The sequence below is a fragment of the Ruditapes philippinarum genome, unplaced genomic scaffold (genome assembly GCF_026571515.1).
Source record: "Ruditapes philippinarum isolate M1 unplaced genomic scaffold, ASM2657151v2 ctg6052_1_1_1_1, whole genome shotgun sequence".
Lineage (NCBI taxonomy): Eukaryota > Metazoa > Mollusca > Bivalvia > Venerida > Veneridae > Ruditapes > Ruditapes philippinarum.
In genome coordinates, this window is record NW_026862097.1 from 2,717 (window position 1) to 20,684 (window position 17,968).

Genomic DNA, 17,968 nt, shown 5'->3' on the forward strand with positions numbered 1-17,968 from the left:
TGCAGTACACAAGAATGATAAATTATTCTGCTCTACTACATATGCATGGCTCTTGTAACAAGTAACATTACAATACTTAAAAACCTTCTTAACAAGTTAACCTGTCAATTAAACTCAATGCTATTTGGAGATACCTTAACATTATACTTAATTGTTTTTTTGTTTTTGTATTTTTTTTCTTTTTTCGCCGTGACAATCACATTGCTGCATTTCCCAGCAATTTTTTACTTGTTTTATAATGATAACAGTTTCTTGACAATATTGCTAAGCAAGTTTACTTCAAATATGATGTTTTATTATGAATAAATATTATTCAACTTATTGTTTCTCTTTCTTTATACTCGAACCATTAAACTGATATTTTCTTATGTTCATGATAAATCATTTTTCTAACCGCCGACTTGATGCTTTAGCTTGTCAGCAATCCTGTCACTATAAATAGATTTTATAACAATAACATACAACGTGTAATCACGTGATTCTTACAGAGGAACGGGGAGAATGTGGTTATATAATTTAGATAAGATAATGGAAATATAATAGGTCTCATAACGATATAAACAACCAAATAATTTAAAAGTGTCATTTCAAATATCATTCATAATTTATATTTCATAAAAAAGCAACGCTTGACACTTAGAAAAAAGTAAAATAATCCTAAAGTCAATGACTGGTCCATAAGGGATACATTATTAATTCATTTTATGAAAATTGTAATGTTGCTTTTTATGACGTCATATTTTTTATTTTCATTTCATTGGGGCAACGTTATTTTATGTTTTTGAATTTTTAAGATTATGAAAAATAATTGTGGTCGTTACGTGTTACTACAATTGATTTGCTTTTATTTTCATATTTTTAAGGCCTTCTTCTACCATAGATATATTATTTAAACTGTTACAAATATAGTCGCGGGTTTTCTTCCGGCGACTTGACAGCTAAAACATTGTACAAAAAAAAAGAATGTGTTCTTATTTTCTCGCGGATGTCACATAATTTAATCTTTAAAAATCTTTCAAGTAGGGGTTTCTACATAATGCAAGACAAGAGAATATGATACTTGCATCCTATATTTTAAACGCCTCACTGCACTTGAATGCAACAGAACGGATAGTATGACGATATTTTTGGTGTAACCTAGACTTAAAACTAGACATGTCAACACAAAAAGTATGTAAATATTTGGATTTTGTTTAGTAAGTTTACTTTAACTTATGGTGTTTCAAATTCACATTAATTAAGTAATTTTTGATATACTAGTAAAATGTACATATTTTAACTGAATTATGTTTTAGAAACCGAAAGTACATATATTTTAAGGTTATTCAGCATTGTTACTAAGCGGGTCCAAAGTGAGAGTAGGCCAAAATTATGGTGGCTGATTTATGGCCATTTCGTGTTTTTCGCCCCGCGATCCTACCAAATCAACAATTGCGGGGCGCGGGGCGAAAACACGCTAAGAAGAGAGGGCGCTGGGCGAAGTTACATAAATAAAAACTTCGCTTCGCGCTCCCGCTAATAAGCGTGTTTTTGCTCCGCCGCCCCCACCGTTTTTATTGCTTAAATCTCGCTCCGCGCCCCCGCGTGGCGACGATTAATTTATTAAACTTCGCCCCGCGCCTCCGCTTATTGGCGTGTTTTTGCTCCGCACCCCCGCCAATCTCGCTACGGCGCCCGCACCAGGACTGGGAATCAAAAACTGCGCCGTATCCTTAAATATGAAATAAAACAATGAAAATATTTTTATATTGTAAATGTCTGTGATGAGTGATGAGTCAGCTTAGAAAAAATCAAGGTACTATTTTTTTGACCTGATTACCGCGGCAGTAAGATTTGACGAACAGTTTATTAACATTGGGTCGGCATAGCCTCCCCAAAAAACGTAAACAAACGCCGCCATCTTAGAACGAAAAAACGTATGTTTGTGTCTATTACTCTCTTTTTTGTTGGAAATGGCTGTAAACCAGATATATGTATTAACACGCTACACAATTTTCCGCTTCGTTCGGTACATGCTGCTTTCACAACTATTTTGGCAATCAAAATTATAGCGAACTTGCAACTTGAAGCGGACCAGAATTTTTATGAAGTTTTGTGGATACGATGCAGTTTATATTTTCTTGCATATCAGACAGGATTATCTACCGTTTTCGGTGGTGCTAAAAACCCTGTCTTACACCCCCATGTAAGACAATTCGCGTGATTTAATTGAAGTCATTGCCGCGCGCCTTTATGAATGAATAGCGTTCTAAGGATGACGTCATTTTACCGTTATGAATGAAGTTTGTCAGTTCATACGCTACTATAAGAAAAAAATGCGTAATGAAAATATCAGCTTTCGTAATTTCTGTTCCGAAAATAAATGACATTTAATACATAGGCACTTGGTTTCGGGATAAAAAGCCTTTTAGAGGTTTGTAGAACTCAAATTTGATTGAATGTTACGATTTTTTTAACGTAGATGTCTCTTTCCTAAAACCGTCATTTTTCCGATAGTAATATCGGAAAAATGACGAATTTAGAATCGAGACATCTAGATCTACGTTAAAAAATCGTTACATTCAATCAAATTTGGGTTCTACAAACCCTTCAAAAGGCTTTTTATCCCGAAACCAAGTGCCTATGATTTAATATGCAAGAAAAAGAATCAAACAATGGCTGTCGGTACAGACGGGAATATCTAGCTCTCGGGTAACTGTTTAGCGCGAAACTCGACAGAGCCTCGTTACCATCGTAAACTGTTACAGTTACCCTCGAGCAACATATTCCAGTCTGTACCGACAGCCGGTGTAAGATTCTGATAGTATTATCCATCGTTTTTTTTTTTTCAAATCAATAATATACTCGTATCAGAGCTAACCATAAATTTCAAAAAATAATTTTACATCATTTACTAAAATTTCTTTAAAAAGAAATGTTTATTTTGAAAGAAAATAATGATTTGTGCTAAATAGAGTTTCGAGAAATTAAAATTTAAAAAAAATGACGTGAAAAAAATTATGTAGATCGGTCTATAGTTGCGTAGCTAGCCTGCTTATTGATTCCATAGGTATGCTTACGATGTAACTTTAGTCAAATATATGTTCATACAATCAAAGGCGAGTAAAGCACATACATGTTTACAAGAGAAAAGAACACGGGAAGAAATTTTAGCGAGAAATTTTCTATTGTGTTTTTTATTTCTAATACAAATAATCAATTTCAAGTAGGTTATGTTTGAATTACTATAAAAATTCAATTTATACCACCCTATGCGGATTTTATTAAGGATAATCATTTTTAAAACTTAAAAAACAAAATGTTATTATGTTTATAAACCTCACTGAACTTTATGTTTGCCTGGAACTTTTGTAGTACAAAGGAAAACGTGTTAGCCTTGTCATAATTAATCCTGTAGTTGTTTGTCAATGTATTAGTCTGTCACATTCATTACAGATTCATTTGAAACTGTGTAGGATTATCTGAGTCCTACAAATCTGATCTAAGCAGCAAACAACATCCCACAACTAGCATCACAAACCGAACTCAACTTTAATAACATTTTTAATCAAATTTAAGTCCCTAAAAATAGTAGATTTACAAGATATATCACTATACAAAGCTATTTAAACATATTTCATTGACTATAGAAATGAATTGTGTTTCTGCAAACAATGACATCTTTTATGTACATTGTATTTTATAATAGTCTCGTCTATATATATAATATACAGAACAGAGATAAAATCACAATATAAACAAAGTAAAGCCATATGAGAGAATGTTCTTTCTTCTTTTTTCTCATTTTTAACTTTTTACAAAACTTAAATATGTTTCTACTCTTGCTTTAAATAAACCGTAATTTTCCTGTTCATTTGTAAATATTTGCATGCGATACAAAATCCTATATGTCAGTTTTCTTTTTGTATTTTCTGATCGTCAGATCAGTAAATACATAGCTAACATCCACGGTCTAACACAAAATTTCCTAACAGTCCTAACAACGCAAAGTAGTTCTCACTCAAAACTGCTTAAAAACCAGCAATTTAAAAGAAAGAATAATTTTTAATGTAGGCATTTAACGAATTACAGTGCATTAAAAGTTTAGATTAGTCAACAGAAATATGAGGTTACAATCACAAATTTTCGCGGATGAATATCTTTTTTACCCAATGAAAAATGTTTCGGCTATTTCCGTAAAGCTTCGGATTATCCATGAATATCATTTTAATCAATGAAATGCTATTTTTAGCGATTACCGAATACTCCAGAGCGTAGTACACAAATAAATCTGACTGTCGAGTAGTGGAAATATATACATGTCGGACTGTTTTGGCGAAGAAGATTTTCACTAAATTATTTTCATTCAGTGTTAAACAACAGGTTTATCGTGAACAAAATACCTCGAAATTAATAAGGATTACAAACACGAAATGGAAATTCTCAATTTAGAATTACATAATGTATTCGTTTTTATTCAAGGTACATATGTATAACTTCGCCGTGGTGCAGAGGTAAGCGGTCTCGTTGAGGGTGTGAGAGGCCTATGGTTCAAATCTTAGTCGAGGCAATTCTATTTTTTTTTCATGCAAAATTCCATATGTATCAATCTCAATCTGTTATAGAAGAAAATCAAAACGCTGTCGCTGCGTAAGATAAATTATAGTATATAAAAATAAACTTATACAGGACAGGGTCTTTCAAATTTCTATTTGAAAGACCCTGTACAGGAATTTTAAGTACATACAGATAGTCAGTATGATTTAGATTGCAAAAATCAGAAAATACCATAGAGCTGCAGCCCTTTGATTTTTAAAGGTTTTGACTTGAATTTTTGCCAGACTAGTAATGTATTAATTTCAACTGCGTAATAATATAACTTAAATATATCGGATGAATTGTAAAGAGTAAAATTATGTAAATGTTAACATAATGCACGTCTAAATTTTTAATTTCTTATGGACCTAAGTGATCGCGTATCAATACATTTAAGGTGTGGATTTGATGCTATAGATTATTATTACACTTAAACAATTAATCTGCTGTGTTCGTTTTATGGTCATACAGATCGTTTAAAAAAATGAAACAAAAATGTTGTTTTAAACATCTTAATTATAATAGAGATACGTGGCTATGATTTGTTTTTCTAATGGTAAATACGTTTTATAGCAATATTTTTCCTTGATTTTATCTCATGTCATCCTCGGTAACCCATGCGGTTTACCGTATACATGTATTAAATGTAGTAATATTCGGAATGTGTACCGTGGTTTCCGACGATGATCTCATGTCTAGGTATATTGAAAAAGGAAACAAATGAAAAAAACAGTTAACCATCTTGATTATAATAGAGGTATATGGCTATATTTTGTTTTCCTAATGGTAAATAACTTTTTTTAATTATTTAATAAAAGCAATCTTCACGTCAGACTTCATGCAAATAGGACACTTTGGCCTAAGGGACTGTAATAAGGCGTATACTCAAAATTAAGCCAGGTACGCCCCTGTTCTCCTTTAAAGCTTATAAAAAATAGCTTTATCGACATCTTCAGCAAATTTATATATAATCCATAACTCTGATTGTTCTTGAAGTACTTAAAGTGTTTTTTTTTTACATGCATGTTAACATGGTACATAGCTTTGAGATTAGATATTTGGCATGAAGTATTTCCAACTTGACCCCATTGCAAAAGGTATACAAATCATGTACTTATCGCTATGGGATTTCACATTCGATGATTAACCTAGATATCAACTTTTGAAATTTTACTTCTGTCTACAAACTTTGAAATATTTAAAGCCCAATTTGTTTGTGAAATGGAACTTTGAATTTGGGTAAACTTGTTTTTACATTTTCACTGAAACACTTTCTTATAAATATTTCAGGTGAACGATCTCATGTCATTATGAAAACCCTATTTTAAGGTTTAGCCTCTATCATAAACGCACCAGATGTCAAGTTATAAAGATCTCCGTAACCCCTTGTTCCGAAATTGGGTAAGAGGTGTTTATGCTTTGAGGTATCTCCAATACGGATTGAGTGAATTTATTGACGATACTGCAAAAAAGCACCACAACAACCTTTTAGGCAAGTTATCAAAAGGGCAGGTAGTAGCGAACACGGGTTGTAACAACTGCTCTACTGTCAACCTCCTTCCTGACCATCCCACACGTCATTGCATTCAACGAAATCGGCAAAAATGCTTGTGTAAAGACTCGCATGGCAGGCGAAAGTGTCCAAGTAATTGTTGTAGCCGGTTGTATGATCACATCATCCTTGATCATGAAGAAAGAAATCCTATTTGGGAGAACTCCGATCTCCAAAGTTGGTGCAGTGACTACTTCGAAGTTGCGAAATTATATTTAGGAATGCAGGGACATATTGATGTACATACATGTGCTCAAATAGATGTGTCCGGCCTTCTAACTATAGCCATAAACAACATCTTCTTTAAAGACTACATTGAAGATATTGCCAAATTTAAAAAGGTAAATGAATTACATTAATATTGATTTTTACTTTAAATATTTTACTTACTCGACAAACACTGTATATACATATTCCATATATATTACAAAGTGTTTTGCCTGTTCAGTTGGGTAATATATAGTAAGGTCTTATATATGTAAAAGCATTTAACTGTTATTCTACGAAATTTGCATGAGCCATTTCTTTTTGTGTTAGACTTAGAGTGGCGTAAAGCCAAAACACAGTTAAGAAAACCTTACTTAGCATTTTATTAAGTGATGCACAGAAGTGCGTTGTCCTGATCGCCTACGGTCTCTACTTGATTGAAGGCATTACTTTTCCCTTCAACAAAATCCTATCTTAAAAGGGTAGATCTAAATAGAAAATACATGGTTGATGTTAAAGCTCGCCAAGATACACTTTCTCGCTCACCGGATAAACCTTCTCCATCCCGATATCAACCATGTATTTGATTTACCCTGCTTTTTATCATGTTTTAGAATAATTAAATGGTTTCATTCTTCTTTTTTCCCCCGATAAAATAGCGTCTATATGCAGTTTTGTTTTGCTGCTATACATGTGACGTCATCATGTGACGTATTGACTGGAGATAGATAAGTTTAACCGGCAAGGCTTTATCCAGCTGGTGATATAGACAATAGCAGGATAAATTAAAATGAAATACTTTTAAAACATTTCACACGTTCAATTTTGTACAATTTTACCAGGCACGTGACGTAAGAAATGAGCTATTTCATTCGAGCAAATTTGAAATTTCAATAGAGAAACTGGAAACATACCTTGACGTCATGATTGAAGTACTTGAAGATAGTCGTTCACTCGTTACGTATGAAGTCGCAATGAAGGCTGTAGAAAATATTGAAAAGGTTATAAGATATTTACTGTTATTGTTTGTTCTTGCATAAAAGAAAAACAGCTCAAATAGCATTATAAAAATAACAAGGTTTGTGGGTAAATGTTAATATATCATTTCGAGAACGCCTCGGATAATTAAGTATAGGTTAGTGTTTAATAAAACATACTAACAAAAATAATTGGTCAAGCCTGCCGCAGGCAGACTGTGGCGCCGTTATATGTCGCAATGTCGCTAAATGTCGCAATTGCCGCTAAATGTCGCACCATTGCCGCTAAATGCCGCAACCGCCGCTAAATGTCGCAAAATCATTTGCCGTTAAATGTCGCAATGTTAACGTTAAATGTCGCACGAATTTCCCTTACCGTTAAATGTCGCAACACTACCGTTAAATGTCGCAAGATGTAAATTCATGTTAAAATCATTTTTAAAGTAGAATTATGTTACCTTTTAACATTCTCATAGTTATTTTAATTGTAATTGCAATTACACAAAAATTATCTTTGTCTTACTTGGTTTCTTTAATGAACCTAAATTTCGAGGTTTTGAGCTGCTATAATATTATAATGTAATCTTCAGGCTAGAAAGGATAATTGATACTAAATTCTTAATAGATAAGTATTTTTCTTTTGTTTAACATTTTCGTTTGTAACCCTGATTGACAACAGATTAAAGGTATAATGGTATTGTCGCTTTCAGAATTTGGTTTAAGTCATTTCATTTCTTTTCTCAGAATCTACCGAATTTACTTTAAAAGTGGTTTAGTTGTTCACTATGCTCATATGATGCAATATCAAAAGGCACATAATCCTAGTTATATTTTGCTAAGTTATTCCCCTTATTTCTCTAAGATGTTTTCGCTCTGATTAACCTTTTGGTTACGGCTTATTTCAAACATATTCACTTTAAACTTAAAATACTTATTTCATATGAAAGTACTTATGCATTTCTAAATGACAGATGACCCAGAAAGGTATTTTTTCTAAAATATCTCCCTTTTTATTTTTCCAAATAAAAACAACATCACAAATATTCACTTCAAACGTGAAATATAGATTGAATATCAAGGCAATTTTTTTTATTTTAACTGAAACGGCAAATACGTGAAAAACATAGTATGAAATGCACGGTCAATACGAAAATCAAAGAAAAAAATCATGTAGTACTCCTTGATCATGTAGTATTCGATCCGCAGTCGGGTGCTAGATATGAGCGAATTTTACGATTATATGCACCGGAATTTTTGTAAGCAGCCAGCCCGCATAGAGCTCGAGACTTGTAACCTCGACCTTGTTGGTTCTATTTCCGGGCTGGCCAACTAAAATTACTGATAAGTCTTTCGGATGATACTTTAAATCGAGGTTTCCCGTGTATGGGTGCCTAAAAACAACTTGGCACTTTAAAGAAGGGGAAGCTTCCGGAATCGGAGCATTCTTTCTATATCTGTAAATTGCACTATCCTCCAAAATCTAAAATGACTTGTACTCTTTCTGGAGGACTCGCCCATATGGCCAACCGGTGGGCGAGTATAAATAAACGCAAATTCACACACAGTAAGCAGATGTCAAAGTTAAAATAAGTACACAAAGATTAGTACATTTTACTTACTATTGGTCAAACACATATTTACGCTTTGACATTGTGGCAAATGATATATTTTACTCGCCAAGTCGCTTTATGCTATTAAAGATTCTCAGTAAATATCATATAATAAGAATTCAAATAATTGATTAAGCTCATATTGGCCTTGCTGTTTGGCTGAAGACAGCTAGCCGTTTTGGCCAGAGAATTTAGGCTTTTTATATCATTGCTTTGCTGTTATGAAAATCTTAATCTGTAACGCTTTATTATAAATATTTCAATGAAATTAAATCTGACATTTTTCGAAAAACACAAGACATGAATTTTACATATGTAACGACGATATTGGTTAGATATATGTAACCACTTTTATGTTCGTCCTTAAATGCGCATGTCGAGTACGTCGTAGTGAAGTTCAAATGACCATAAATACAAACATACGCACAATAGTGTATCTATTTTAAGATAATTTTAAGAACTTTATTTTTCAAAACAAAAAAATGGAACAGATGTGTAAAGAAAACATCTTTTTAATTCATCGCAACAATAATATGAATGACCACTGTCTTTCTGGCGTTAAAATGGAAATAAAACACGCATACGACTAGCAAATTTGATAAGAGCATAAACTGTTGGTGTGAACTTCATCCTGCAAATTTAAATCTATTTTAGCATTTGTGACCATGACCAAATGATCCCTTCCTCAATCAAAAGGAAGAATACCATGCAAGTTATCTACCTTCCAAATATGAAATACATTTGTCAATAAATAAAGGCTGTAAAGAGTAGAAATCTATTTCAGAACTGGTGACCTTGACCCAACTGAACCATAACTCTATCCAAAGGAGAAGACCTCAATTCCATGTTCCTACCAAATATAAAAGACATTTTCCAAAAGAATAATGTTAAAACACCTGTAAAAATGTTAAAATCTATTTTTGGCATTAGTGACTTTGGCCTTTACCCACATGACTCCCAACTAAACCCACAGGAAGAGGACCTCCCTTGGCATGTTTGTATTAAACACGAAATACATAATCTTAACAATAAAGGCTTAATGAGCAAAAATGTTATAAAAAAAATCACACCTGTGACCTTGACACTAGGGACCCTTACTCCATAAAAAATACATGGCCATTACTGGTATGCACCTATATAGAGGATATCATTAAATAATTTTTTAAGATAAATCCAACTTACTGGAATAGGTTAACCAAACAAGGTCCTATTTTCAAAGTGAAAAAAAAGGAATATAACTTGGGAAAATGGATGGCAATATCATGAACTTTTCCTAAATAAATAAGTGTGGAAATTATGAAGCCATAAGATTATTAGACAGTACTTAAATAAATCCAACTGCCGGTTTAGGTTAACGATATTCATTCTCAAACTGCTGAAAATGACAATAACTTGATTAAAATTTATGAAATAATAATGTTACTTGCCAGGATCAAGTTTATTGTATTGATTAATAAATGTGTAAATTATGAAGCCATTTGTACGAGTAGATTTTAGGAAAAATCCAACTTGCCGTTTTATTACTTTGATCGTTCCATTTTTTAAAACATGACACCAATTTTAGGCTGCCAGGCTACTAGACTGCCAGCTTTAGACTATTAGACTACAAAGTTAAGTGTCCTAAAGGTAAATGCATTTTTTCCCATAATCATGCATGTGTATGTGCTTTTGCATTACCTTTCATAGTGATTTTAATGTATTTTAAATTGTTTCCATATTTATAATATAAGTCATTAACTTTGAGCTACTAGGCTGCCGACTCTAAGCTGTTAGATTTCCAACTTCAGGTTGCAAAGCTGACATCGATAGGCTGTTAGGATGTGAGGCGGCCTCATCAGGATACCAGGCTGCCAACGTTAGGCTATCAGGGCGTTAGGCAAACTCCTAAGGCCTAGGGCGTCAGCAATTTAGGCTTCCTCTTCCAACAGCGAGACAATTTGCCTCCTCAGTCAACTAGGCCATCAGACTGCCACCTCAGGCAGCCTGTCTCTTCTGCCATTTACAGACACAATTTTACTAAACTATTTACAGAACAATGCCAATTTTGCAGTTCCATACAAATAGTAGACAATTGTATAATTATCAATATGTACTTGCATAAGATCAGCTAAAAATCGAACGCTAAACAATATACATTTATTTACAAGATGAGTATTATCGCCGCCTAAATTGTAGCGCAGTTCCATATATAATAAATTCACTAGCTTTCAATTTGAGTAGACAGATTTAATTAATATGATACAACAATAAAACTTGAGTTCAACATAAAATTACATCTTGCGACATTTAACGGTAGTGTTGCGACATTAAACGGTAAGGGAAATTCGTGCGACATTTAACGTTAACATTGCGACATTTAACGGCAAATGATTTTGCGACATTTAGCGGCGGTTGCGACATTTAGCGTCAATGGTGCGACATTTAGCGGCAAGTGCGACATTTTTCGGCGTTGCGACATATAACGGCGCCACACAGACCACCAATTATTTTTGTTAATGTGTATTATTAAACATTAACCTATTTAATGATCAACATTTTTTTTTCAACCAAAAACAAGGCATTTTTCTAAACCACCGATCGCTCTACAAGATGTCTACACCTTGTCAAGTTTCTAACATGTCACATTTAGATAGGCTAAATAAATGGCCCTTTCAATATATAATTAGGCACATATTTTACTGAAATATCACAGAATAAATTTTATACCTGTATCTACAGTACCTATATAAATATCTTGAAAAAAAATCTGAGAAAAGTTCATTAGAGATTATTAATTGATACAAATTCGTTATTAGCTTCAAGTTATTCACTAACATTTAAAATTCCTAATGATTTGCTCATTTGAAAAACAGTTGATTTTTTTTATTTTTCTGTGTGTCACTTTAAGTTCACAGGTAGGGTCCATTTACAATGAGTTTTCGCGCCAAAAATGTAAACATTGTTTTCTAATATCAAGGATTGTTAATGCAGTTGATTTCTATGACTGAAAGAAAATAATGTTTTGGTTACTTTTTCTAGAAAATATAAAGTTTAAAACAGTCAGCAATTTACAACAGACATTTTTCTTACAGTAAAGTTACTATGTAATCATTTATCTCTGCGTGCCCCACTTGTATTTTCTATGTAATAAATTAATTGATTGTATCCTCTTATTTAGAAACACCGGACCTCGCTTATTGTTTTACGTTGGCATTGTTTTGCAAACCTATAGATATTTTACAATTCAGGGTGCAAACCAAACCTCTAACTCCTCCCTAATATAATGCATTATTGAAATTTGTTAGACTGGTTAGATGACAGATTAAGTAAATTTTATTTAGTTAGTACACGTTATCCAAAGTTAGACTTAGCAGAAATTTGAAAAATACTTCAATGTGATTGGACAAAAAATAATGTTGATCATTAAGTATTTTACGAGAGATATGTTTACTGTTACTCACAAACCTGTGTTATTTACATTTGTATTTTATTACCCAAAACAAATACTGTAATGATGTAATGATACGCAAATGGTGCACTTTTAATGTAAGCAAAGGCAGGTTGCTATGTACAAATAAAATAGAGAAAAACGGAGTCGGTAAAGAACGTCGTCCAAAACGGTAAAATTGAAAGTATTGCGGCAGCCTACTCAACGGCTGTGTTGAAATTTGCATGTTACCATTCGCATATAGAAGCGCATTTCACGAACAAACTTAATAAAATCGGACCTGCAATATTTTCAATTTTGCCAAGTAAGGTTACTTTACAGGAATTAACACATATTATACTGTTATAAACGAGTACATATTTATCTCTTTAATGTCACAAACATCGTAAACATTTGAAAGCTAAAAATGCGTTTTTCAAAAAACAAAGCCACTAACACGTATTTACAGAGGAACAGTATAAGAGTGTTTTAGTTCCGTTGCAGGTCAGAAGTAATCAAATAAGTATAACTGAAGTAGAAGCAGAAGAAATGATACATTCAGCAGTGAAAGCAATAGAAGAAAAGCGGCAAGAGGCAATTCAAGAATTAACAAAATAATGTAACTCACTCGAATGGAAGATGCAATCAAGCATTGCGTTAAAAACTGAATCTTCATGTGAACATCTTCAAAGAGAAACCGATGAGTTGCGAAAGAAATTAGTTAAAGACATAGAAGAACAAACGAAGCATTTAAAACATAGGCATGACATGATGCTGTCTGAAGTAGAAGAAAAAAGGACTGATTTTGTAAATAAAATGGAAGAGGAAGTTCGTAAACAACAACAACTGCGACAAAATGGTGTATTTGGCAGTCAAAAGGTAATGATTTTTTTATTATTATTTTCTTAACCATGGGTATAGAGGCATGGGGTAATAGCAATACTAGAAAAGCAATACATCTTTTTCAGGAGTGACTTTGGCCGAGTGATTTAGGTAGTCGACTTCAAATCACTTGCCCCGCTCCGCTGTGGTTACGAATTCCACCTCGGAGTTTGGATCTTTTCATGTAAGGAAGCTATCAGGCATCTAGCTAACCGAACGCCGGTGGTTCTCCTCAGGTGCCTGTTCGTGACTTAAATACAGGAAATACACGGAGGGGCATCCGAGGCCATCCTACACCAGATAACCCGGAAAGTCGGCTCGCCTTATGATATACAGTATTGGTGCGACGTAAAATCCAACCATAAAAGGATCATTTTATGGATAACATGATAACACGTATAAAAGTACACATAGCCATTGAAATTACATTATCTCTATCATCTTGTAATTAAGAAATGGTGTTTTTTGTTGCTAATGGCTAACTAGGGAGCGTGGACGGTAACTTACACTTTCCAGTACCGTCCACGAACAGGCTTAATCAAACCGAGCCAGCAACATGCCTTGTTGGGCATTCCTTAGGGATTTTGTTTTTCTCTATTTTACTTGTGACGTTATTGGTATATTTGCGTAAGAAAAGGTGTCTACTTTTTAGATAGAAGCAATTGTTTGCTGTGGTGTTTTTTTTAAGAATTCATATTCGATACTTTTGATTTATGAAAGATCTTTATAGCATACAAAGCCAAAAATGTTTAAAAATTATTTTCAGATTAAAGGTTGTGATCCAACTGGACAAACAGAAGCTACTTTGACAGGTAGTGGAATGATTATTATTTTATCAATAAGAAGCGAAAGTTTAACATTTTGTTAGTTAAGCATCAAAATTTTATACCCGATGTTTTATAAACACATCGATACTCCTTTTTTGGGAGTGAATAAATCCTTTATATCCGAAAAATGAACTTTCGATTTAGTTTTACATTGAAAAGATGAAATAGCTTGTTGGTTTTTTTGGGGTGTTTTTTTTTTGCTCATGAATGGATTTCACTTTTCACCAAGACCTCTCAAATTAACTAATTATTGCTTTTTTACTTAAACGAACTCATCGAGTAAGATAGCTACGATAGGTTATTTTGTTCATTTTGATTTACAGAGGTCCAGCAACATCTTATCAATTACTATCGGTCTTACTACCTTACAACAGACGTATCCCCTCTTCTTCCCGACGAGAATGTCCATATAGATGAGGTATACGTCCCGTTAATAGTCAAAGTTATTAGAAAGGGAAGGACCAAAACTGAAAATGTTATCCTAGCTTCATTAACTGATCTATTCACGCCAAATGACGAACGACTTGATAATATCTATCTAAGTGGAGAGGCTGGTATTGGAAAAACAACGCTTTGCAGAAAGTTGATATCATATTGGTGCACTGCTCACAGTTTGAACAATCATATGACCAACTTTTCTAAATACGACGAAAAGGCTGTAGAAAGAATGAAAAACTTTGACTTTCTTCTGTTCATTTCACTTAGGGATTTAAACAAAGAAACAACTATTGAAGAGATGGTAGAAAACCAGCTTTTGTCAGGATTTCAGCATAGTCAGTTCATAAGAAGAACGCTTCAAAGCAAACCAAAGTCTTGCTTATTTGTACTTGATGGACTTGACGAATGGGATCCAAAAGGTTTTGATACGCACCCGGCTATTCCGGAAGGTTTACCTATTTATAAGAACTGTTACACGAAGCTATTTACATCAAGGCCATGGAAAATTGAAAGTATATGCCCGAAACTCACTGAAAATGACATAGAACTTAAGGTCGAAGGAATAAGCAGAATTAACTCAGAACGTCTTGTGAATGTCTTGCTGTTATATCTTAAAGTCCAGGAATTTGCTAGAGAATCTAAAAAGTTTTTTGCTGAAGTTCAGGAAAAGAAGATGCAACATCTTCTGCCTATACCATTGATGCTTAAACTTCTACTATGCCTTTGGTTAGAAACAAAGTCACTTGAAAAAGCGACTACTAGTATTTACTGCGCAATTCTTGATCTTTTACTTTCTACAGCAATGAAGAAAAGTCGCTATGATGAAGGATTTCAGGTATTGCTTGACGAGCTACAGGAAGAGCAGTTACCAGCTGTGTTTCGAAACAAATCTTCTTGTAAGAAATTCTCACCTGTCATAATGACCTTATCCAAACTTGCATTTCAAACATTGTTTTCCGAGGATAGGGAAAAATCTTTAGTATTTAAAGACTCGGATCTTTCGTCATATGGATTATCGCAAAATACAATCCGGCTTTGTTTGACACTCGGCTTACTGTCTCAAAAGAAAATTCTCGGAATTTCAAATATGTTTCCAGTAAAAAAGGTTTCATTTCTGCACAAGTCTTATCAAGAATTGTTTGCCGCTATCTATATCTCAAGGGAATTTTCAGCTGAAACAAAGAATCATATACAACGTGCTTGTTCAACAGTGGAGAACGTGTTTGAATTTTCAAACGTGTTTCTTTTCTTGAGCGGGATGAAGCCATCTATTATGTACCATATATCTGAACATATTTGTAAACTAGCTGATAATGACGCAGTTATTGAGCAATATCGTGATAGAAAAGAGACGGGATTTATAGCAGGGTTATCAAAAGTAAGTCGACTTCAAGCAACTATATGTACTTATTTGCAAGAAAGTAAAAATAGTTATCATGATGACACAGAAATGCGGCTAAGAGATATTGTGTTTGAAGGAAAATTGTCGCTTGTGTTCAAGAATAAGAATGCAGCTTCCGTATCAATTTTTGACACACTTTTCAACATTAAACCTTGTAGCATTACGACTCTTACTTTAAGGAATCGTGTTTTGCCAGGACCGGTCTGGCAATATCTGAAAAGTTTAGATTCACTCCATACAGTAATATGTGATATGAACAGTGTGCCACGTGACTGTTTAGTTACCATTTTGAATAAATCAAGGTACACTATAAAACATATACACCTAGCTGGGTACAATAACGATTCTGGATATAGAAAAGTATATTTTCTTCAAAGGGCTCATTTATCCGAGCATGGAATAACAATTGATCTTATTGACGAGCTCTTAAAAAAAGCAGTTTGCATACAAATTAAAGACTATATTTTCTGGGACGATATTCTGAAAAGCTAACAAAAAACGTCTGCCTATTATGAATCTATTTACTTGAGATTTAGCAAAAATACATGAAATGTGGTTATGTTCTAGTTAAAAGGGATAGTTTTTCTTTCTAACTGTAAATAATGATCAGGGATGGGCCTCACAGGGTGAATGCAATCGAAAGTGTAGATATAAATAAACATTAGTATGAGTACGCGTATGTGTGTATTTGCGTTTATTTATACTCGCCACCGGTTGCCCATATGGGCGAGTCCTCCAGAAGAGTATTAATTATTTTATTTTTTTGGACGATAGTGCAATTACAGATACAGAAAGATGCCCCAATTCCAGAAGCTTCTCCTGGTTCTTTAGCGTGCCGAGTGATTAAGCACCCATACACGGGACCTCGATTTAAAGTCTCATCCGAAAGATTGATTAGTAATTTTAGGTGGCCAGCCCGGGAATCGAACCCACAATGTCGAGATTACAAGTCTCGCGCTTTAACCGATTGAGCTATGCGGGCTGGCTTATGAGTACCCAGTAATAGATAGAACTAATAATAGTATTGGGTTTTTGAAAAATCCGATGTGTAAGTTACTTCTTACAGAAAATGTACATATTGTTTATTTGTTGTTGTTGTTTTTGTTGTTGTTTTTTGTGTTTTATTTTTCTTTTTCATTTGTTTTTTCGTAATTTCAATTATGGTTCCTGTGAAATGCATCATTCATTTCTTAATATATTATTAAACCCAGATGTTTTATTATTAGATACGTTAAAGATATAGAATGCTCATCTTTGAGTAAATGTTTTTTATTGAAATGTATAAAAATCTTAATGAATATGTCTTATTTAAATAAAAGAATGTACAAACTATGTATTGGAATCTGCGTTCCTTATTACCGGTCAAGTAAAGCTGATTAATTCTTTAAAATAATGCCCGTCTTTTTAATGATACTATGTATTCATAGTATGTCCACTTAATTATTGTATGTAGGATTGAAAGCATACCATATCTTCTTTTTGAATATTTCATATCTACAAAAAGACTGTGTAGCAATTATCAATATTTTCAAATTAGAGCAAAGTACATGTATATCTTAAAATTAAGAAAATGTTAAAAAAGTCTAGACCATGCAATTGGTTTTCAATTTTGATATTTAAAGAAAGAATTTTCTCTAAAAGAACTTTCATGTAAACTGGCACAGTATTGTGGGCCATATCTGTCTTCTTTGGCCAAAGGTATATGTATTCTTGATATGAGATGGTGGTCTAAATATACATATACATTTAATTTCCGAAATTTAATAATTTAAAACATCTTATACAAAAATTGTTTTATTTTTTAAAAAACAAAACTTTGTCTAACTTAGAATGCATGGTGGTATAACTGTAGGGTATTCTATCAAACCAAAATAATAAAATCATTCTAAAATGGGTCAACATTCCATTGCACGATATATAATTATTCGTATATACAGTGGAAATAGATAAATAACTTGAAATAACACGTATTCATATCTTTTTAAAATCTTAACAATTTTAATTCATATAACATATTTTTAGAAAAAAAGGAAACAGAAACAGATTAAAACTGTATGTTCAAGATGTTGCCCTAGTTGTTTCATAAAAAAGG

The 17,968-nt window shown here is 33.2% G+C and overlaps 1 protein-coding gene across 1 annotated transcript; it reads left to right on the forward strand.

Annotated features, from left to right (window-relative positions):
* The first annotated feature begins 5,871 nt into the window (after window positions 1-5,871).
* On the forward strand, window positions 5,872-16,959 carry LOC132717903 (uncharacterized). The gene is made up of 5 exons (XM_060701485.1): window positions 5,872-6,468; window positions 7,177-7,335; window positions 12,832-13,206; window positions 13,976-14,021; window positions 14,360-16,959. Exons 3-5 carry the CDS (start codon window positions 12,967-12,969, stop codon window positions 16,366-16,368), a joined length of 2,295 nt encoding a protein of 764 aa, XP_060557468.1. The 5' UTR covers window positions 5,872-6,468; window positions 7,177-7,335; window positions 12,832-12,966; the 3' UTR covers window positions 16,369-16,959.
* Window positions 16,960-17,968: the final 1,009 nt, after the last annotated feature.

Bases quoted from the DNA above. Each gene is read 5' to 3' on its own strand.
- LOC132717903 (XM_060701485.1), top strand. From the start codon at position 12,967: ATGCAATCAAGCATTGCGTTAAAAACTGAATCTTCATGTGAACATCTT. The intron at 13,207-13,975 runs GTAATGATTTTT...AATTATTTTCAG, and splicing joins GTGTATTTGGCAGTCAAAAG to ATTAAAGGTTGTGATCCAAC. The intron at 14,022-14,359 runs GTAGTGGAATGA...TTTGATTTACAG, and splicing joins AACAGAAGCTACTTTGACAG to AGGTCCAGCAACATCTTATC.